Genomic DNA, 22714 nt, shown 5'->3' on the forward strand with positions numbered 1-22714 from the left:
TCCTCTGCTTGGTCTAAAAAAGTAACCGTTACTGACTGCCACAATCTTTTTTTCTTGATTTCTTATAGTGTTTCTTAAAGCCAGAAAGTTGCCATTTGAAATGACTTTAGTTTTGTGTCATGTCTGTGATCTGCTTTTTTTCTACAAAATTAAACAACTGAATGAACATCCTCCGAGGTCGGTGATTCCATAATTTTTGCCAGGGGTTGTAGTTTGCATTAAAACAGAAGAAGAAAACCTTCATCTTTCAAACTCTGGCAGGTTTTGTTGTTGATGTAAATGATCGGTGGATTATCAAAAGTTGATTAACCTTCTAATCGATGAATTGACAGTTGCCGCTTGTGAAGCGATGTTCTAGATGTTTCTAGTTTCAGACTTTTAGAATTACAAAATACAGATGTTTGTGAACGCGCCATCAGTCCGAGACACGTGTTTTTGCCAAACATCTCACCCAATGTTGAGCCCGAAATCAAGCGTCGGCACGGATTCCAAACGGCAGCTTGACTGAGGTGTGGTCTGCTCAAACAAGAACATTAGGCACCTTATTTACTCACATAACAGTAACATGCAAACCTCCTGGTACAAAACATAAAATTCATCTTTAAATCCTCCACTTACAAACTACGACTGCACAGAACACAGAAAAAATGATGGGAAAGCAAAAAAATAAAAAATAAAAAAAAAGATGGTGGACGTGAAGTGGGTCATCACAGTCAAAAGCCAAAGTACTGGCGCAGAAAGATCAGACTAACTGGTTTCTCCTCTCTGCAGAGGAGAAACCACCACACGGCACTTTGTGCTTTGGACTGCAGAGCGTAACGGGACAGACAGGAAGCAGCAACAATAGCAGCGGCGACAGGAAATAGCAGCAGAGACGACACTCGACCACAAATATACATTCAGAACACATAGTCACCAAAACGGAGTCAAGACGTCTGAGCCAACAAAGTCGTCGTGTTGTCTGCAAAGTCGTCGTGTCGTCTGCAGAGCGAAAACCAATCATGCAGAAGGAAGGCGTTGTTCTGCGTTTGCGTCTCTGCGTAAGGCTCGTCTGCGGTGTTGACGTGAGCAAAACAAAACAAAAATCCTCCAAACGTTTATCAGTGCTGCGTAAGGAAGGAGCCATGTGACCATCACGGTATCCAAAGCCGTTATTCTGACGACAGGTTGGGAAAAGAAATCCTGACAAATCTGACAACTTTCCAATGAACAATTCAGTCTCACGTACTGACTGATTTTACCAAAAACAGGAATCGATACAAGCTACACAAATGCAAATTCAGGGGAAAAAGAACAAAATTTAATTTGGGGAGGGGGCTCAAAACGTGTAATATTTTAGGACAAACGTCCTATTACATGGAAATTAAGTTTACAAGGTGTAATTCATCTTACAAGAATTGTTTTATGAGAAAAGGTTGATGAGAATAAAGTTGTCATCTTGTTGCTATGCATTGTCACATGACAAGAAAATTGTCACAGTATTATAGGAATAAAGTCTGACAGGGATATTTATTGAATTGTACAAAAAAAAAATATTAACATAAATCTGTAATTTGGCCAAAAAAGCCACGAGAATAGAACTTTAATTTATAATATTTAAATAAATCAAAAAAAGAAAAAGAAAAATGAAGCATATCTGTGCTTGTAAATTTTTCTCAGAATCCTATAGCCCACTAAACGTTGATGATCATAACTTTTAAAAATTCCTTCACCACATAAAAATCTTTATTCTCAATTTTGACCATTTTCTCACGTTTATCCCGTAACATACATTTATGGTTTGATTAATTTTATTGTCAATTGCAGCCCAAATACTGCACCTCAACACATCTGAGGGCAGCTTTAAATGGTAAACGGACTGCATTTATAGAACACTTTTCCATTTGTATCAGAAGCTCAAAGCGCTTCACACTGATGCCTCATATTCAACCATTCACACACTGATGTCAGGGTGCTGCCATGCAAGGCGCTCACTGCGCACCAGCAGCAACTTGGGGATTCAGGACCTTGCCCAAAGGCCCTTAGTGATTTTCTGGGCAGACGGGGTTTGAACTGAGGATCCTCTGGTCTCAAGCCCACTTCTTAACTACAAGACCATCACCTCCCCCAGCTTTAATAAAACACACTTTGTTTCAGCTCTTAGAGTGTGTCTGAACGTGATCATACCCATCATGCATTTGTGAGGTTTGAAAAGACAGAATTCTAATGAAAACTGAATTACGGACGTTTTAATGCGGACAAGCGCCCAATAAGTAAAGTCTCCTTGAATCTGAAGTCGTACAGTCAAAAAATAAAATAAAAATCTCTCAGTGACACACACACACACACACACATGCACGCACTCACACGGCACGCCTGCACAATCATTAAGTGCTTTTCTGTGTGACACACAGAACACTTCAGACATCGTCTCCACCTTAAGGGCTCGGCGCACTCTACGCCAGTTTTCTGCACACATATGAGAGAAGAGGCGCGACACACCGGAAAGCAGCTAACACACCGTTAAGTCCCTTTCAGACATGAGCTTTATGGCATCAACTTGACCCCAATTTTCCTTAACCTCGATTTTTTGGGGTCAAATTTCCTTTACAGCCACAATATGAACAAGCTGCACAAAACATGTTTGTATCAACGCAGGAAATAATCCAGTGAGACGACAAAGGGTCTGATCTTCACGAACAAAGAGCACACAGTCGTGTGCAAAGACGAAGTGCATTTAGGGCGTGACCACCTACACTATGCTGGTTAGAGGGAATCTAATCTGATCACTAAGTAAGGCGCGTGGTGCAAGAGCAGTCAGTTTTAGACGCTTCATTAGCGTGCAGTGGGCGGAACATGAATTAAGAGGTGGAGCAAACCACCAGCTGGCGCACTGCTATTCAAATCACCGAATCTTGAGACATAAACAGATGTGCGCCAAGGTTTCACAGCCTACAAATGCATGACAGCCTCCTATCCAAGCAAGGTGGAGTCTCACATTTTCCAAACAGTGTTCTCTTTTTTTAACTGTTGCTTTTATGTTCATTGTATGTACGCACTTCATGCCTACGTGAAGCGCATCTTCAATAATGTGCCATAAATATCATAAAAACTGCAATAAACTTTAGACCAGGTTTTTGGTCATCTACGATGCGTGCTGCTACATGACAGCACTGCCCCCGCGCTGCACCTAACCACACCTCATTTTAAGACCAACATGCCATTAGGCACATCGATGAGTGCAAGCCCCCTCGCGACTTCAAGAATGTTGGTACTGTGAAAATAATAACTCGTTAATAACTGCGTTAGTTGGAAGCTACCAAAGACAGTTGCGCTACACACTGCTTTGCACCGGGGTGGAAGATATCGCCTAAAGTGACGCCATGAGTCAGTTTAATAATCACAGCTGACATCTTTTTGTGCAACTCTTTGCTAGTTTTTCCTGTAGTGGCTTATAGTATCTTTTCAAGATAAACTACATGTAACTTACACTGGGTTCAAAGCAAACCAAGCCCGTCCATCTGTGCCAAACATAACCAGACCGCTGAATGAATATTCAGCGCTTTGAGATGCATCTTCTATCTGATGGCAATTAAAACAAGAGCTTTACTTCGGTAAATGTCATATGTCATGGTGTGGAGGATGTCAGGCGTGTGCGAGTCACTTGGTGGCGTGCTGCTTGTCTGAAAGGGACTAAAGAAAGCTGGGGCGGGTTAAGATGGCGATGGACGAGATGAGTTAAAGGAACAAACAGAAGGAGAGCGTGAGAGCAGAGGAGAAGGCAACAATGAGCAGAGAAAAGGCGAGATTCTTTTTTTTTAAAAAGGTTTTACAAAGGACCCTTCCATAGCCCTTTGCCTTTGACCACAAGCGGTTTTGTTGAAACCTGATTACTGTGCAGGCAGATGCAGACAGGAATCTGTCACTTAGAGTAATCTTGTTTTTCTGGCTTTAGGATTGTGGAAGACGAAGCGCTGAGCCTTTGGTTTTGGTGTTTCTACTCTGTAGCCATGGCGATGGTTTAAGCTCCGTGTGGCTGTTGGCAGAACGCACTGCTGCAGGGAAGAGGTGAGGACGGGGGAGAAAGTGGGAGAACACGGATGCAGGAAACTGTCAGGTTCTCAAAGAGGGAAAGGAAGGGAAGCATCAGCTTGTGCTGCTCGTTGGACAGCTGAAGTTTAGATTTGGCGTTCCCAGCAAGTCTTCAGTCAAACGACCACAAGCAGTCATTTGTTCGTGCTCTCAGATACGCACTATTGGTGTGTTTGAGGAAAAGACAAAACAAAAACACGCTCCACGGCACAACATAAAACAGGTGCATCAGTGACTTCAATTCGAGGACGTTCTTGTTGCGAAGAAGGTGCGCTATCAGTGGTGGGCACAGCTAACCAAAAAGTTAGCTTTAATAACAGCTAATCAGCTAACTGAAAAGTTATCTTTCATAAAGCTAAACCGATAAACCACCCAAAAATTTATCAGACATCTACAGCTAAACCGGTAACCAATAACTTTCAGTATTGCTTCCGGTGTACCTGCAACTATGAACAAGTTGATTTTGAATTTTAACACCACAATCGCTTCTAGTAGCATCAAAGGCGACCACAGACCTAAACAAATGAGTCAGCACTTCTGTCTTTGTGCGCCCTGCCCACTGCTGGAAGCTCCTGTTTACTACATATTTTGCAGCAGGTGAAGCAAATAAGCGCAACTCTAAAACCCCTGGCAAAAATTATGGAATCACCCGGCCTCGGAGGATGTTCATTCAGTTGTTTAATTTTGTAGAAAAAAAGCAGGATCACAGACATGACAAAAAACTAAAGTCATTTCAAATGGCAACTTTCTGGCTTTAAGAAACACTATAAGAAATCAGGAAAAAAAAAATTGTGGCAGTCAGTAACATTACTTTTTAGACCAAGCAGAGGGAAAAAAAATATGGAATCACTCAATTCTGAGGAAAAAATTATGGAATCATGAAAAACAAAAGAACGCTCCAACACATCACTAGTATTTGTTGCACCACCTCTGGCTTTTATAACAGCTTGCAGTCTCTGAGGCATGGACTTAATGAGTGACAAACAGTACTCTTCATCAATCTGGCTCCAACTTTCTCTGATTGCTGTTGCCAGATCAGCTTTGCAGGTTGGAGCCTTGTCATGGACCATTTTCTTCAACTTCCACCAAAGATTTTCAATTGGATTAAGATCCGGACTATTTGCAGGCCATGACATTGACCCTATGTGTCTTTTTGCAAGGGATGTTTCAGTTTTTGGCTCTATGGCAAGAGCATTATCATCTTGAAAAAATGATTTCATCATCTCCAAACATCCTTTCAATTGATGGGATAAGAAAAGTGTCCAAAATATCAATGTAAACTTGTGTATTTATTGATGATGTAATGACAGCCATCTCCTCAGTGCCTTTACCTGACATGCAGCCCCATATCATCAATGACTGTGGAAATTTACATTGTTCTCTTCAGGCAGTCATCTTTATAAATCTCATTGAACAGCACCAAACAAAAGTTCCAGCATCATCACCTTGCCCAATGCAGATTCGAGATTCATCACTGAATATGACTTTCATCCAGTCATCCACAGTCCACGATTGCTTTTCCTTACCCCATTGTAATCTTGTTTTTTTCTGTTTAGGTGTTAATGATGGCTTTTGTTTAGCTGTTCTGTATGTAAATCCCATTTCCTTTAGGTGGTTTCTTACAGTCTGGTCACAGACGTTGACTCCAGTTTCCTCCCATTCGTCCTCATTTGTTTTGGTTGTGCATTTTCAATTTTTGAGACATATTGCTTTCTGTCTTGACGCTTTTGATGTCTTCCTTGGTCTACCAGTATGTTTGCCTTTAACAAACTTCCCATGTTGTTTTGTATTTGGTCCAGAGTTTAGACACAGCTGACTGTGAACAACCAACATCTTTTGCAACATTGCGTGATGATTTACCCTCTTTTAAGAGTTTGATAATCCTCTCCTTTGTTTCAATTGACATCTCTCGTGTTGGAGCCATGGATTCATGTCAGTCCACTTGGTGCAACAGCTCTCCAAGGTGTGATCACTCCTTTTCAGATGCCGACTAACGAGCAGATCTGATTTGATTGCAGGTGTTAGTTTTGGGGATGAAAATTACAGGGTGATTCCATAATTTATTCCTCAGAATTGAGTGAGTCCATATTTTTTCCCCTCTGCTTGGTCTAAAAAGTAACCATTACTGACTGCCACAATTATTTTTCCTGATTTCTTATAGTGTTTTTTTAAAATCAGAAAGTGCCATTTGAAATTACTTAGTTTTGTGTCATGTCTGTGATCTGCTATTTTTTTTCTACAAAATTAAACAACTGAATGAACATCCTACGAGGCCAGTGATTCCATAATTATTGCCAGGGGTTGTATGTTTAAGATGCATGGAATTTAATAAACGCAAACTGAATATCAGACATCTTATATATATTACTCTGGAAACAAAGATGACAGACAGGTTTGACATAAGCAGGACTCGAAAGAGCAAAAGAAGAGACTGCAGGCTCACAATGACTCCAACTGAAAATAATGGAGAAGCAACCTGGGCTTCTTCTGGCATTTTTACATAAAACAAACCCAATAACAACGTCTATAAACCCAGAGAATATATTCATGAGAGTTTTAGGCACAATATACAAAAGGTTTAATGCTGTTGTCCATGTGGAGCCTGATCAGAGCATCTCAAATGCATTTCTCCTGTCATGAATGTGCTGAGATTACCCATAATGCACTGTGTGGAGACACAATGTCCACACTAAAACCTTCAAAGCTAGTGCATTACTTTAAAACTAAAACATATATTTGATATTTTCACTTTCTAAAACTTCAGACATGAAGTTAATTTAGATAACTTGTCCGAAATTAGTTTGGTTAAAATTTTAACCATAAGTTAAAACTGTATGCCTCTGGATGACTTGGGTGATATTGCCAGCACATCAGTAATGGGGTCAAAAGAAATGATCTTTTTCTTTTCTGTGACCAGCTCGCCCTTGCTTGCAGAAGATAGAGCGGTTTCTCCTGGATCCAGCTCTCCTCTGTTTGCACAGAACTGTACATCTACTACAAAGCATTTAACAGGTAGGTACACAAATCTTTGATTTCAGAGTTCATAAATGTTTATAACTGATAAGCTTTGTTCACCATGCCTACAAAAATATGTTAGCGGCCTAAAATTTATCGGACCAAAATTTATTGGAAGATAATTAGTCTGCTGATGGTTTTCAAAGTTATCTGAAAAGCTAATCCGATAATGAAAACATTAACTTCGATAATTAGCGGTTAGCGGAACTGTGCCCACCAGTGTGTGCTACTGACGTGCCACTGCACCGTTTAGCACAAGTATAGGTTCACCAACCTACAGACAATATTGTTTAGGTGGCGTGCCCTGATTTGTATCCATACTGGTTACCGGTAACAGCACTGCGATGCGCCGGTAGTGACCCACCTGGTGATGAGACAATCTGGTGGTTAAAGTCAGGGGTTAAAGGCCAGAATAACAACCATAATGTGAGGAAGATGTGAAATGACCTTGAATTTCTGTCCATGCTGTGGAGCGCATTTTGTTTTTTTAAACACGGCCACTAGAGGCAGAATAAGCTGCTTGCACAAATGACCCCATAGGTCATGTTTAGGGGAGGACCATTTCTGTTCTGTCTAAATGAAAACAAACCTACAAAAACAAGTTTAAAACAAAAACAAGTTTAAAACAAAAACAAACGACAACATTTATGTCTTAAGGCTGATTTACGCTTGTTTCAAATGGTAGCTACGACACCTTATTGGCCATTTGTTTTGTTCAGAAATTCAACCGCGTAATCAAAAGTGGGTAACAAACAAACAAACAAAAAAAAAAAAAAAAACAAAAAAACGAAAAAAAAAAAAAAAAAAACAAGATTCTGATCAGTGAAAAGGAAACAAAAATGCTGCAGTCAAAGATGAAGCTTTGGTTAAAAACTAATTTGTAAGTGTTGCTTATTTTGGTTTCATCTTGTTTTTATTGTACTGAATTACTGCACCTGCTGACGTTTCCTCGAAGTTGTTGATTTTCGTTTTTTTGGGGTGGGGGGTGGCAAGCATTTCAAAGTGAGACGTGGTTCGTCCAAGCGGCTTCTGAAGCAGACGTCTTCCCGGTGAGGCGGATGTGATATGAAGGAGTTTTTGTTTTTTTCCTCTTACTAAGTCTCGCTGTGCCTGTGGTGAGAGCAGGCAGACGTGTTGTAGGCTGGGTTTCAAAAGGAAGGACATAAGCTTATAATACTTTTTTTTCCTTTTTTTTTTTTTTTGGCTCCAACGTGTTTGAACAAATGTGGAGCCAAAGTTCAGTCGATCCATTCATGAAAAGGACAAACAGAAAAAAACATCATCACATACACAAAGCATCATTTCCCTCTTCAATGAAAAGATAGTGCAACTTTTAGATTTCTTTTTTTTTGTGGTATTTTTTTTTTTAAAGTACTTCCCTCTGTGTTTTGCTTCCTTGTGAACCTTGGCACTAAGATTTAGATTTGAGAGTCTCTTGTTTGTCGTGTTCTCCAGTCCACACTTGTGCACAGATCCCGGTCCGAAATTAAACAAAAAGCATAAATCCTCAGACCCCGGGGACGGACTCATCCTGGGAAGCAAAATCTATCTGTGCTAGGATCCTTCTCAAATTTATAAAAAAAAAAACAAAAAAAAAAACTTCACGTGGTGCTTCCATTTTACCCCAGCAGTGATAGCGATTTGATTACTAACATTGAGAAAGTAAAAAGAAATGAAAATAAGGGGTGCTTTCCCTCTCCGTCCTCGATTTCATCAGTCTATTTGTGCATGGGAGTGTGGCGCGCACGCACGAGAGAGAGAGACAGAGATAGAGAGACCACAGCTTACAGGTGGTCCAAGAAACAAGCGGCGACGCAGACAAAGTCTGGGGTGGGTGGTCTCATATTCCTGCCCGATCACACCAAGTCCTCTGGTTGGCCATCCTTGGCAGGTACTATTGTGCTTTCTGATTGGCTCTGCTGCTGGATCATCCTGCTCGCCGGCGCCCCCTGCCCCCCTACCCTCTGGTTATTGCTGTGCTGGTGTAGAAAGAACGCCGAGCCAGGGTAATGGCCCATCACCTCGCTGTATGCTGGCGGTGGACCTTCCATGCGCCCGTGGCTGCTGGAGTTTGCCGCGCTGATGCCAGAGTTACTGCTGGGAGGCCTCGGACCACCTCCTAATACGCCTGCCCCTCCTCCTCCTCCCAAAGTAGCACCTCCTCCCATGTCAATTAAGTCACTGTCGTAGATGGTTCGGTTAGGAGGAGCCCTCACCGACTCACGGTTAAGCTCCATCTGCTGCTCAGGGTCACGAAGCTGTAAGGTGCAGGGTCCCTGGTAAGGGGGCGGTTCCTCGCCGTCTGACAGAGAGATGGTGGGCGGCAGGTCGATCTGGTGCTGCAGGTAGGGATAGGTGGGCTGGAAGCGGCTGAAACGGTCACGCTGCATGAAGGACGGAGCCGTGAAGCGATCCCTGGTCTGTGGAGCGTATAACACCTGCAGAAAGGCAGAGAGACAGAGACAGAGAGAGAGAGAAAGAGAGTGTGTAAGGTGGAGGAGGCAGAGCGTCTGCAAACCAAAGGGCAGGACAAATAGTCTTACTGACTGGAATCCATGTGACCCTCAACTTTAACAAGATTCCCAGTACCTGCACTGGCCACACAGCCCCACAGCATGATGGAACCACCTCCAAATTTTACTGTAGGTAGCAAGTGTTTTTCTTGGAATGCTGTGTTCTTTTTCAGCCATGCACACCGCCCCTTGTTATGTCCAAATAACTCAATTTTAGTTTCATCAGTCCACAGCACCTTATTCCACAATGAAGCTGGCTTGTCCAAATGTGCTTTAGCATGCCTCAAGCGACTCTGTTTGTGGCATGTACAAAGTGCGCTGTATAGCTGAACGATGCACAGAGACACTATCTGCAGCAAGATCATGCTGTAGGTCTTTGGAGCAGGTCTGTGGGTTGACTATGACTGTTCTCACCATCCTTCACTTCAACTTATCTGAGATTTTTCTTGGTCTAACACTTTGGGCCTTAACTAGTACTGTGCCTGTGGTCTTCCATTTCCTCACTATGTTCCTCACAGTGGAAACTGACAGCTGAAATCTCTGAGACAGCTTTTTGTATCCTTCCCCTAAACCATGATGTTTGAACAATCTTTGTTTTCAGGTCATTTGAGAGCTGTTTAGAGGCTCCCATGTTGCCACTGATTAGAAGAGATGCAAAGAGGGGAAAGATTTTCAAATGGCCACTTTAAATACCCTTTCTCATGATTGGATTTACCTGTGTAAGGAGGTCAAGGGTCAATGAGCTTACCAAACCAATTCTGTGTTCCAATAATTAGTGCTATATGTATTCAAATCACTAAAATGACAAGGGTGCACAAATTTATGCACCTGCCCAATTTTGTTTAGTAGTAATTATTGCACACTGTTGCCTCCCAGCGAGAAGGTCATGGGTTCCATTCTCACCTGTGGCCTTTCTGTGTGGAGTCTGCATGCTCTCCCCGTGTTTCTGTGGGTTTCCTCCGGGTGCTCTGGTTTCCTCCAACATCCAAAGACATGCGGGTTAGGTGGATTGGAATCTTTGAATTGTCTGTAGGTGTGCGAGTTGGTGTGAATGTGTTTCTTTATCTGTTTGTAGCCCTGTGACAGACTGCCGTCCTGTCTGGGTGTACCACGCCTCACGCTCTATGAATGCTGGGATAGGCTCCAGCTCCCCACAACCCTTAATTGGACTAAGCGATTGAAGATGAGTGTGTGAGTGTGTGTGTAATTATTGCACACTTTCTGTAAGTCCTGGAAACTTCATTTCACATCTCAAATATCAGTGTGTTCATCTACTGTATGATATGTTTAACTGAATTTCTGACCCAGACAACCAATGATTTATAAAGGAAAATCATGAAAATTATCAGGGGTGCCCAAACTTTTGCATTCAACTGTACAAAATACTAATGCAGATCTCTGCTGGATGTGTTTCAAGAAGAGAATCTGAAATATGAACTTGTAAATATGAACCGTCCTTTGAGATGAGGTGCAAGTTTGCTGCAAACAATTAGAGTAGGTAGGAGGTAGTAATACTAGTAAATGGAGATGTAATCTAAAGCGTATTTTAAAAATTTTTGTCCGCCACTTAAAAGCACCATGTCATGAACCTTCTCCAGATTCCTTTAAAGATCTGTCACTGTTATCTCTTCAGACCCACTGCGTGATTCATGTCTCTATTTTTCTCCTGTTTCAGTCTGTTTCCAGTCATTACCAGAGGAACCTGTTACAGTTAGAGTGTCATGGTCTGGGCTGTTTGTCTGTTTTTTGTTTTCTTTATTTCCCACTAGGTGGCGCGCAAGCAGAGCTGAGCACCTGGAGACCTCACCTGCAGCTCGTTTCCACCTGATCAGGAGCTGCTGAATTTAAAGCCTGGTGATGCAGCTGTTCATTGCCAGAGACTTGATGAAGCTGACTTGTATTTGATGATTATGTTGCTGTTGAAGAGGAGGATTCGCTGATTGATGACTGATTCACTGGTTGAGTGAATGAATGAACTCTACAAACCTACCAAACAACCTTCTGCTTCTGTTCAGCCGTCAGACGGCATACTTCCTGAGAAACTCAGCTCCGTTGCAGCCACCTGGTGCCGGCTCCCCTCCTGGTCCAGTTCTCGCTGTGGGTTCCAGCTGTTCCACCGCCTGGAGCGGGCCGTGTCCTCCACTCTACAGACCGCCTGACTTTATAATTTCTTCTGTAATTAAATATCAGTTATTCATTCCTTCCATCTCTGCTTCCTTGCGTTTGGGTCCAGTTCAAATCCTGGGTCAGCTTAAATCCCGCACCCAAACCATAACATAGAGGCTTCAATAGTCAGCGCCCACTGACAGAGTCTGGATGATTGGGGGGGCTAAATGGTGCAGCGAATGGAGTGGCTAATGAGGAAGCTATAAAGTTACCTGAATGTAACTCTGGTTCTGTTGCACTTTCTTCTGCCGTGTGCAAAGACGTTCAGAATGCAGAAAAACGTGACCAATTGAACAGCAACAATCTGAGGGTGCAGGCAGGGAAATGCAGTGCAGCGAAAGTGAATTTCAGGATTAAATTAGAAAGCAGCTGTTGTGGCTGTTGTCTTGCACCAAAAAAAAAGAGAAGATTCCCACAACACATAGTCTTGCTTTGTTCAGGTACAACCCCAATTCCAATGAAGTTGGGACATTGTGTAAAACGTAAATAAAAACAGAATCCAATGATTTGCAATTCCTCTTCAACCTATGTTCAATTGAATACACCACAAAGACAAGATATTTAATGTTGAAACTGATAAACTTTTAAAATGATAAACTCATTTTGAAATGGATGCCTGCAAATGTTTCAAAAAAGTTGGGATGGGGCAACAAAAGACTGGGAAAGTTGATGAATGCTCAAAGAACACCTAATTGGAAACAGGTGAGTGTCATGATTGGGTATAAAAGGAGCATCACCAAAAGGCTCAGCCGTTCACAAGCAAAGACGGGGTGAGGATCACCACTTTGTGAACAACTGCATCAAAAAATAGTCCAACAGTTAAAGAACAATGTTTCTCAATGTTCAATTGCAAGGAATTTAGGGATTCCATAAGCTACAGTCCATAATATAATCAGAAGATTCAGAGAATCTGGAGAACTTTCTACAAGTAAGCGGCAAGGCCGAAAACAAACACTGAATGCCCGTGACCTTCAATCCCTCAGGTGGCACTGCATTAAAAACCGACACTGTGTAAAGGATCTTACCATGTGGGCTCAGGAACACTTCAGAAAACCATTTTCAGTTAACACAGTTCGTCGCTACAAGTACAAGTGCAAGTTAAAACTCTACCATGCAAAGCGAAAGCCATACATCAATCAATCAATCAATCAATCAATTTTTTATATAGCGCCAAATCACAACAAAGTTGCCCCAAGGCGCTTTATATTGTAAGGCAAGGCCATACAATAATTATGTAAAACCCCAACGGTCAAAACGACCCCCTGTGAGCAAGCACTTGGCTACAGTGGGAAGGAAAAACTCCCTTTTAACAGGAAGAAACCTCCAGCAGAACCAGGCTCAGGGAGGGGCAGTCTTCTGCTGGGACTGGTTGGGGCTGAGGGAGAGAACCAGGAAAAAGACATGCTGTGGAGGGGAGCAGAGATCGATCACTAATGATTAAATGCAGAGTGGTGCATATAGAGCAAAAAGAGAAAAACAGTGCATCATGGGAACCCCCCAGCAGTCTACGTCTATAGCAGCATAACTAAGGGATGGTTCAGGGTCACCTGATCCAGCCCTAACTATAAGCTTTAGCAAAAAGGAAAGTTTTAAGCCTAATCTTAAAAGTAGAGAGGGTGTCTGTCTCCCTGATCTGAATTGGGAGCTGGTTCCACAGGAGAGGAGCCTGAAAGCTGAAGGCTCTGCCTCCCATTCTACTCTTACAAACCCTAGGAACTACAAGTAAGCCTGCAGTCTGAGAGCGAAGCGCTCTATTGGGGTGATATGGTACTACGAGGTCCCTAAGATAAGATGGGACCTGATTATTCAAACCTTATAAGTAAGAAGAAGAATTTTAAATTCTATTCTAGAATTAACAGGAAGCCAATGAAGAGAGGCCAATATGGGTGAGATATGCTCTCTCCTTCTAGTCCCCGTCAGTACTCTAGCTGCAGCATTTTGAATTAACTGAAGGCTTTTTAGGGAACTTTTAGGACAACCTGATAATAATGAATTACAATTACAGCCTAGAGGAAATAAATGCATGAATTAGTTTTTCAGCATCACTCTGAGACAAGACCCTTCTGATTTTAGAGATATTGCGTAAATGCAAAAAAGCAGTCCTACATATTTGTTTAATATGCGCTTTGAATGACATATCCTGATCAAAAATGACTCCAAGATTTCTCACAGTATTACTAGAGGTCAGGGTAATGCCATCCAGAGTAAGGATCTGGTTAGACACCATGTTTTTAAGATTTGTGGGGCCAAGTACAATAACTTCAGTTTTATCTGAGTTTAAAAGCAGGAAATTAGAGGTCATCCATGTCTTTATGTCTGTAAGACAATCCTGCAGTTTAGCTAATTGGTGTGTGTCGTCTGGCTTCATGGATAGATAAAGCTGGGTATCATCTGCGTAACAATGAAAATTTAAGCAATACCGTCTAATAATACTGCTTAAGGGAAGCATGTATAAAGTGAATAAAATTGGTCCTAGCACAGAACCTTGTGGAACTCCATAATTAACTTTAGTCTGTGAAGAAGATTCCCCATTTACATGAACAAATTGTAATCTATTAGACAAATATGATTCAAACCACCGCAGCGCAGTGCCTTTAATACCTATGGCATGCTCTAATCTCTGTAATAAAATTTTATGGTCAACAGTATCAAAAGCAGCACTGAGGTCTAACAGAACAAGCAGATCTTTCAAGAATTTTTGAGAGAAAAGGAAGGTTGGAGATTGGCCTATAATTAGCTAAGATAGCTGGGTCAAGTGATGGCTTTTTAAGTAATGGTTTAATTACTGCCACCTTAAAAGCCTGTGGTACATAGCCAACTAACAAAGATAGATTGATCATATTTAAGATCGAAGCATTAAATAATGGTAGGGCTTCCTTGAACAGCCTGGTAGGAATGGGGTCCAACAAACATGTTGATGGTTTGGATGAAGTAACTAATGAAAATAACTCAGACAGAACAATCGGAGAGAAAGAGTCCAACCAAACACCGGCATCACTGAAAGCAGCCAAAGACAACGACACGTCTTTGGGATGGTTATGAGTAATTTTTTCTCTAATAGTTAAAATTTTGTTAGCAAAGAAAGTCATGAAGTCATTACTAGTTAAAGTTAATGGAATACTCAGCTCAATAGAGCGCTGACTCTTTGTCAGCCTGGCTACAGTGCTGAAAAGAAACCTGGGGTTGTTCTTATTTTCTTCAATTAGTGATGAGTAGAAAGATGTCCTAGCTTTATGGAGGGCTTTTTTATAGAGCAACAGACTCTTTTTCCAGGCTAAGTGAAGATCTTCTAAATTAGTGAGACGCCATTTCCTCTCCACCTTACGGGTTATCTGCTTTAAGCTACGAGTTTGTGAGTTATACCACGGAGTCAGGCACTTCTGATTTAAAGCTCTCTTTTTTAGAGGAGCTACAGCATCCAAAGTTGTCTTCAATGAGGATGTAAAACTATTGACGAGATACTCTATCTCACTTACAGAGTTTAGGTAGCTACTCTGCACTGTGTTGGTATATGGCATTAGAGAACATAAAGAAGGAATCATATCCTTAAACCTAGTTACAGCGCTTTCTGAAAGACTTCTAGTGTAATGAAACTTATTCCCCACTGCTGGGTAGTCCATCAGAGTAAATGTAAATGTTATTAAGAAATGATCAGACAGAAGGGAGTTTTCAGGGAATACTGTTAAGTCTTCTATTTCCATACCATAAGTCAGAACAAGATCTAAGATATGATTAAAGTGGTGGGTGGACTCATTTACTTTTTGAGCAAAGCCAACAGAGTCTAATAATAGATTAAATGCAGTGTTGAGGCTGTCATTCTCAGCATCTGTGTGGATGTTAAAATCGCCCACTATAATTATCTTATCTGAGCTAAGCACTAAGTCAGACAAAAGGTCTGAAAATTCACAGAGAAACTCACAGTAACGACCAGGTGGACGATAGATAATAACAAATAAAACTGGTTTTTGGGACTTCCAATTTGGATGGACAAGACTAAGAGTCAAGCTTTCAAATGAATTAAAGCTCTGTCTGGGTTTTTGATTAATTAATAAGCTGGAATGGAAGATTGCTGCTAATCCTCCGCCTCGGCCCGTGCTACGAGCATTCTGACAGTTAGTGTGACTCGGGGGTGTTGACTCATTTAAACTAACATATTCATCCTGCTGTAACCAGGTTTCTGTAAGGCAGAATAAATCAATATGTTGATCAATTATTATATCATTTACCAACAGGGACTTAGAAGAGAGAGACCTAATGTTTAATAGACCACATTTAACTGTTTTAGTCTGTGGTGCAGTTGAAGGTGCTATATTATTTTTTCTTTTTGAATTTTTATGCTTAAATAGATTTTTGCTGGTTATTGGTAGTCTGGGAGCAGGCACCGTCTCTACGGGGATGGGGTAATGAGGGGATGGCAGGGGGAGAGAAGCTGCAGAGAGATGTGTAAGACTACAACTCTGCTTCCTGGTCCCAACCCTGGATAGTCACGGTTTGGAGGATTTAAGAAAATTGGCCAGATTTCTAGAAATGAGAGCTGCTCCATCCAAAGTGGGATGGATGCCGTCTCTCCTAACAAGACCAGGTTTTCCCCAGAAGCTTTGCCAATTATCTATGAAGCCCACCTCATTTTTTGGACACCACTCAGACAGCCAGCAATTCAAGGAGAACATGCGGCTAAACATGTCACTCCCGGTCTGATTGGGGAGGGGCCCAGAGAAAGCTACAGAGTCCGACATTGTTTTTGCAAAGTTACACACCGATTCAATATTAATTTTAGTGACCTCCGATTGGCGTAACTGGGTGTCATTACTGCCGACGTGAATTACAATCTTACCAAATTTACGCTTAGCCTTAGCCAGCAGTTTCAAATTTCCTTCAATGTCGCCTGCTCTGGCCCCCGGAAGACAATTGACTATGGTTGCTGGTGTCGCTAACTTCACATTTCTCAAAACAGAGTCGCCAATAACCAGAGTTTGATCCTCGGCGGGTGTGTCGTCGAGTGGGGAAAAACGGTTAGAGATGTGAACGGGTTGGCGGTGTACACGGGGCTTCTGTTTAGGGCTACGCTTCCTCCTCACAGTCACCCCAGTCAGCCTGCTTTCCCGGCTGCTCGGGATCTGCCAGGGGGTAACTAACGGCGGCTAAGCTACCTTGGTCCGCACCGACTACAGGGGCCTGGCTAGCTGTAGAATTTTCCACGGTGCGGAGCCGAGTCTCCAATTCGCCCAGCCTGGGCCTCCAAAGCTACGAATAAGCTACACTTATTACAAGTACCGTTACTGCTAAAGGAGGCCGAGGAATAACTAAACATTTCACACCCAGAGCAGAAAAGTGCGGGAGAGACAGGAGAAGCCGCCATGCTAAATCGGCTAAGAGCTAGTAGCTACGCTAAGCTAGCGGATTCCTAAAACACGCAAAGTGAATAATGTGTAAATAATTTAGAGGTGATTCAGCAGAAGGAGTGCTTTAGTTAAGGGCACGTAAAGATTACACTGGGAAACAAATCGTAATCTAGATAACTAGATCAATCTAACTGCGCAGATTAAACAGCTAACAGATACAGAAAAACACCGCTATGCTCCGGAACAGGAAGTGATACAATACCGCAGTGAGAGCCAACATCCAGAAACGCTGCCGCCTTCTCTGGGCCCGTGCTCATTTGAAATGAGCAAAAGTGGAAAAGTGTGCTGTGGTCTGATGAGTCCACCTTTCAAATTGTTTTTGGAAATCATGGACGTCATGTCCTCTGGACAAAAGAGGAAAAAGACCATCCTGATTGTTACCAGGCCAGCATCTGTGATGGTATTGGGGGGGGGGGGTGTTAGTGCCCATGGCATGGACAACTTACACATCTGTGACGGCACCAACAATTCTGAAAAGTACATCTAGGTTTTGGAGCAACACATGCTGCCATCCAAACAACATCCAAACAACGCACGTGTTACAACAGCGTGGCTTCGTAGTAAAAGAGTGCGGGTACTGGACTGGTCTGCCTGCAGTCCAGACCTGTAGCCCATTGAAATGTGTGGTGCATTATGAAGTGCAAAATACGACAAAGGAGACCGCGGACTGTTGAACAACTGAAGTCGTACATCAAGCAAGAATGGGAAAGAATTCCACCTACTGATTAACTGGTTCCATTTGCTCAAAGTGATGTTAATCAGTGGAATCACCTGATGGAGTGGGTGGTTGCAAAGAAAACCTGCACCCTCTCGGCACTTTCTGGAATCAGTTGAAGACCTCTGGACAAAACTCATAAACTTTTTAAATGCATGTTGCACCATTGCTAAACCAACACAATTCTTTCCTCCACCTTTTTCTCCCTCGGCCATATTCCCAGAGTAAATAGGAGAAAATACTGGCAGGCTCACTGAGGCTTTGTTCAGAGTGCCAGTAAAAAATCTGATTTATGTGCAATTTGATGCTGTTTGTTGTGTGTTGGGGGGGTGTGGCTGGACATTTTGGTGTTCTTTTCTTTTCTTTGCTCTCCAGGTGGTATGCAAACTGATTTGTCTGTGGAGAAGGTGCTGGCAGAAGAGTCCTTCACCCTCATCAACGTTATGTGCAGCACCTGTGGATGGTGCTCACGTGCAACCTTAAAGACTTTCAGCTGAAGCAGATAATGAGATGGCGTTCTGCATTTAAGCCATGTGTGATTCAAGCAGAATTGCCGGGAACTCGACCTTGTGGTGTTCGTTTGTGAGATGCTGAGGACCGCGCCTGGGTTTGACATCGTGCCTGTGAAGGAAGAAGGGTGAGGGACACATGCTGTCAGCACACATCAGAGGTGAATAACTGTTTGACTAATTGTTGATAGTAACTTGGTATTTTGTTACGCAGTATATTTGAATTGTGATGAGAATTGTGCAGCTCGCTTCTCACTGCCGTGGCGTGCGGACAACTGATCCTCCACTTGTTGTGAGAAGCTGCTCATTTACATAAAGCTTAAATACAGACCTGAATGTGTTGCTGATAGTGTGTGCCTTTTGAAGGATATTGCTTGTAACTGCTGACTTACCTCACCTCTTCTATCCTTCGCAGAGAGTCGGTTTGTTGTGTCCACCTGGGGGGTGTTTGGCGGTAAAAGTGAGTCCAGAAGCGCCGGGCCTCGATCCTTTGGGCGCGGGAGAGCGTGTCAGCCTTCACTCACCAGACTGACGCTGTTTTAGTTTGTACACGTTGTTATGCACCAAAGGGTGGAAGAAATAAATTGTTTTGTTATTGGAACCGCTTTCTGGTTATTTTAGCGCTGGGTTCCGTCAGACGCAGGTCCGCTTCTCAACCCGCGTCGACACATAACACTGTGTTGCATATTTGCAAGTCGGTTTTGGTCCGACTGCAGAGATCAAATTCAGGGTGTGTTTTGTTACATCTATGACTTTTGATGCCATGTAAAATTTACGTTGAAGTCATGTGTATAGGAAACATGCTAATTTGGTGCACTGGAAGGCAGATCTGCAGGTGTTCGCATCATGACTGTGATGTGTGTTGATTGTCATTAAGGCATCCATCAACAGGATGTCTAAACACTTAAACCTGGCGATAGGGGTTTTTGGGGTACTTAAGCCTTGCACACTTCCAGTATGGGGGGGGGGGAATCCTAGGCATGCCCCCCCCGCCATGTCCAAGGTTTGGGAGAGTAGGTGTTCTAGGCATGTGTGTTGTACTGCGTGTACCGTGCCACCCTAGAGAACAGACCTGTTGCCCATTTTTCAACTAAAACAGACAGAGAAATGATCTGTATACAATCATTTTGATATCATACCGGCAACATTAAATAATTCATATTTAATATTGCTGGTCTCATATTGATATGACACATATTTCTGGATTTTCACTGAATGTGGAAGAACTCAGCCATGAAAAATATAAACACAATTGTTTAAAATCATTTCATACATACATACATTCTCAACTGCTTATCCGGGATCGGGTTGCAGGGGCAACAGTTCCAGCTGGGAACCCCAAACTTCCCTTTTTCCAGGTCACATTAACTACCTCTGACTGGTGGATACCGAGGTGTTCCCAGGACAGTGTAGAGATATAATCTTGCCACTTAGTCTTGGGTCTTTCCTGAGGTCTCCTCCCACATGGACGTGCATAGAACACCTCCCTAGGGAGGCACCCAGGGGGCATCCTTACCAGATGCCCGAACCACCTCAGCTGGTTCCTTTCAACACAAAGAAGCAGTGGCTCTACTCCGAGGTCCCCACAGATGACCGGGCTTCTCACCCTATCTCTAAGGGAGCCACCCTTTTGAGGAAACCCATTTCGGCTGCTTGTACCAGTGATCGAGTTGTTATGGTCATGAGCCTACTCTCATGACCATAGGTGAGAGTCGGAACACAGATTGACCAGTAGATTGAGAGCTTCGCCTTTTGGCTCAGCTCCCTTTTCATCACAACAGTACGGTTGAGCGAATGCAATACTGTCGCTGCTGTGCAAATTCTCCAGACAATCTCACGCTCCATTGTTCTCTCCCCTGTGAACAAGACCTTGAGGTACTTCACTCCGGGGCAAGACCTCATTCCCTACTCGGAGTTGTCAATCTATTGGTTTCCTGCTGAGAACCATGGCCTCAGATTTAGAGGTGCCGATTCTCATCCAAGCCACTTCACACTCAGTTGCGAACCAACTCAGTGAGTGCTGGAGGTCACAGCCTTTTGAAGCCAATAGGACAACATCATCTGCAAAAAGCAGTGATGAGACGCTGAGCAGACCAACTGGAAACCCTCCTCCCTCGACTCCGCCTCAATAGCCTGACCATGAATATCACAAACATGGTTTGGTGACAAGGCGCAGCCCTGGTGTTGACCAACTCCCACCGTGGGCTCCTCCAGACGTTCCCAGTTCACCCACACTATCCGTTTCGGCTGACCAGGTCTGTCCAAAGTCCTCCCCCGCCCTCTGATCCAACTCACCACCAGATGGTGATCAGTTGACAGCTCTGCCCTTCTTTTCACCGAGCATCCAGAACATGCAGCCTCAGATCAGATGGTACGATCACAAAATCGATCATCAACCTTTGGCCTCAGGTGCTCTGGTACCATGGACACTTATGAGCATCCTTATGTTTGAACATGGTGATCGTTATGGACAGTCCGTGACTAGCACAGAAGTCCAACAACAAATGACCGCTCAGGTTAAGCTCAGGGTGGCCGTTCTTCCCAATCATGCGCCTCCAGGTGTCTCTGTCATTGCTGTGTCTGTGTGCTCTGTCATTTCAAGTCCCCCAGCAGAACAATAGAGCCCCCCACCGGAGCCCCATGTAGGACTCCAGTCAGGGACCCAAAAAAGGCAGAATACTCCGAACTGCTGTTCAGTGCATTCGCACAAACAACAGTCAGAGTTTTCCCCCTCACTACCGAAGGCGCAGAGATTCAACCAACTCATCTACAGGGGTAAATTCCAATGTAGCAGCGCTTGGGCAGGGACTCATGAGTATCCTCGTACCTGTACAGTGCATCACACCCTGGGCAACTCCAGAGAAGATTAAGGGCAAACCCCTATTAAGGAGAGTGATACCAGAGCCGAGACGTGCGTGGAGGCGAGGACCACCAGATCTAACTGGTAGTGCTCCACCTTCCGCACAAGCTCTGGGTCCTCCCCACACAGCATGATCATGTTCCATGACCCCAGAGCTCACCTCTGCCATCTCAGTCTGGTCTGTCGAGGCCCTCGACGTTCACTGCCACCCATGGGACAGCGCACATTACACCAGTGGCTCCCCTTCCGGGTGGTGAGCCCACGGGATGGAAATGGAAAGTCCACGTAGCCTTTTCTGGCTGTGCCCAGCTGGGTTCTGTGGCAAACCCGGCCACCAGGTGATCGCTGATGGGCCTGGCTCCAGACAGGGGCCCACAGACAGGGCTAAAACCATTTCAGTGATTGGATAAAGTAAATGAGTGCTTTTTGCTCTTCACTCTTCTGAACACTCTTCAACTAAACCCACGAGGAGCTCTGTGACTCACAAGATCTGTATTATAAAAATATATATTAAAAAAGCTGATGGCAAGTCTATTTATTTATACCTTCATATTTTTCAGTTTATATGTAATGCAAACGGTAGCTTTGTCCACGCAGAGTTGATTGTTATTACCATAGACTGTATATATGCTGGACAAAGCCTGCGTGACTCAGAACAGCTGAAATGACACCCGTGTCTGTGCGTCACCATGTCGAGAGCCCTGCCCTCACTGATTCACCATAAACTCATCAATGCTTAAAGGGGCGGAGCGTGGGTGACTCAATGTGTGACAAAAAAAATCCTGAACCTCCAGTCTGAACCACCAGCTAACAGGCTAACCTCAGTTCAGGTGTTTATTAAATCATATTTTTGAGGACTTTCCAAACGATTCATTTTGGTGTGGACAGCAGAAGGTATTTTCTCCATAACTGTGCAGTTGACCTAAAGGATCAGGCTACGGACAGCTGCTAGAAGTGCTAACACCATTAGTATACAACATTAAATCAGAGTTTCACTCAGCGTGAATATTTTTGCAACAGAGATGTCTTAGAAGATCTGTTAGGATGTTTCACCACGCAACAAGCCACATTATTCCAGGTGGTTGTAATAAAATACTCCAAACAAACTAAGCAACAACAACAGCGTGAGGAGGAGTCACTGGGCTCAGCCGCTGTCACACAGAACTTTATGGCTTAAAATGTCTTAAACTAAGAAGTTTGAAAAAAAAACAACAAAAAAAAAAACGTACAGTTGTCCTGGAGGCAGAAACTATCTCTAAAGACCAAAATTGTTTATTTCTGCTCAAAATTTGGACTTTTTTTTTTTTTTCAAATTATCCAAACATTATCCCAGTGTTTCTGATTTGTGTGATGATGTGACTCATCTCCCTGTGATTTAAGCCATATGTTTTTTTTCTTCACCCCAAATTTCAACTATACTGGATTTTGTATTTTGATCTCTCATGTTCTTGGTGTCAGACCTT

At 43.1% G+C, this 22714-nt stretch overlaps 1 protein-coding gene across 1 annotated transcript in view; it reads right to left on the bottom strand.

Annotated features, from left to right (window-relative positions):
- Positions 1-8263: 8263 nt before the first annotated feature.
- The window catches only part of LOC117513658 (low-density lipoprotein receptor class A domain-containing protein 4-like), an 832720-nt gene continuing 818269 nt past the window's right edge, over positions 8264-22714 (bottom strand). The window contains 1 exon segment of the mRNA XM_034173890.1: positions 8264-9524. Coding sequence (XP_034029781.1) covers positions 8943-9524 — 582 coding nt within the window. The 3' untranslated portion in view covers positions 8264-8942.

The sequence above is a fragment of the Thalassophryne amazonica genome, chromosome 7, assembly GCF_902500255.1.
Source record: "Thalassophryne amazonica chromosome 7, fThaAma1.1, whole genome shotgun sequence".
In the NCBI taxonomy this organism is placed as follows: Eukaryota; Metazoa; Chordata; class Actinopteri; order Batrachoidiformes; family Batrachoididae; genus Thalassophryne; species Thalassophryne amazonica.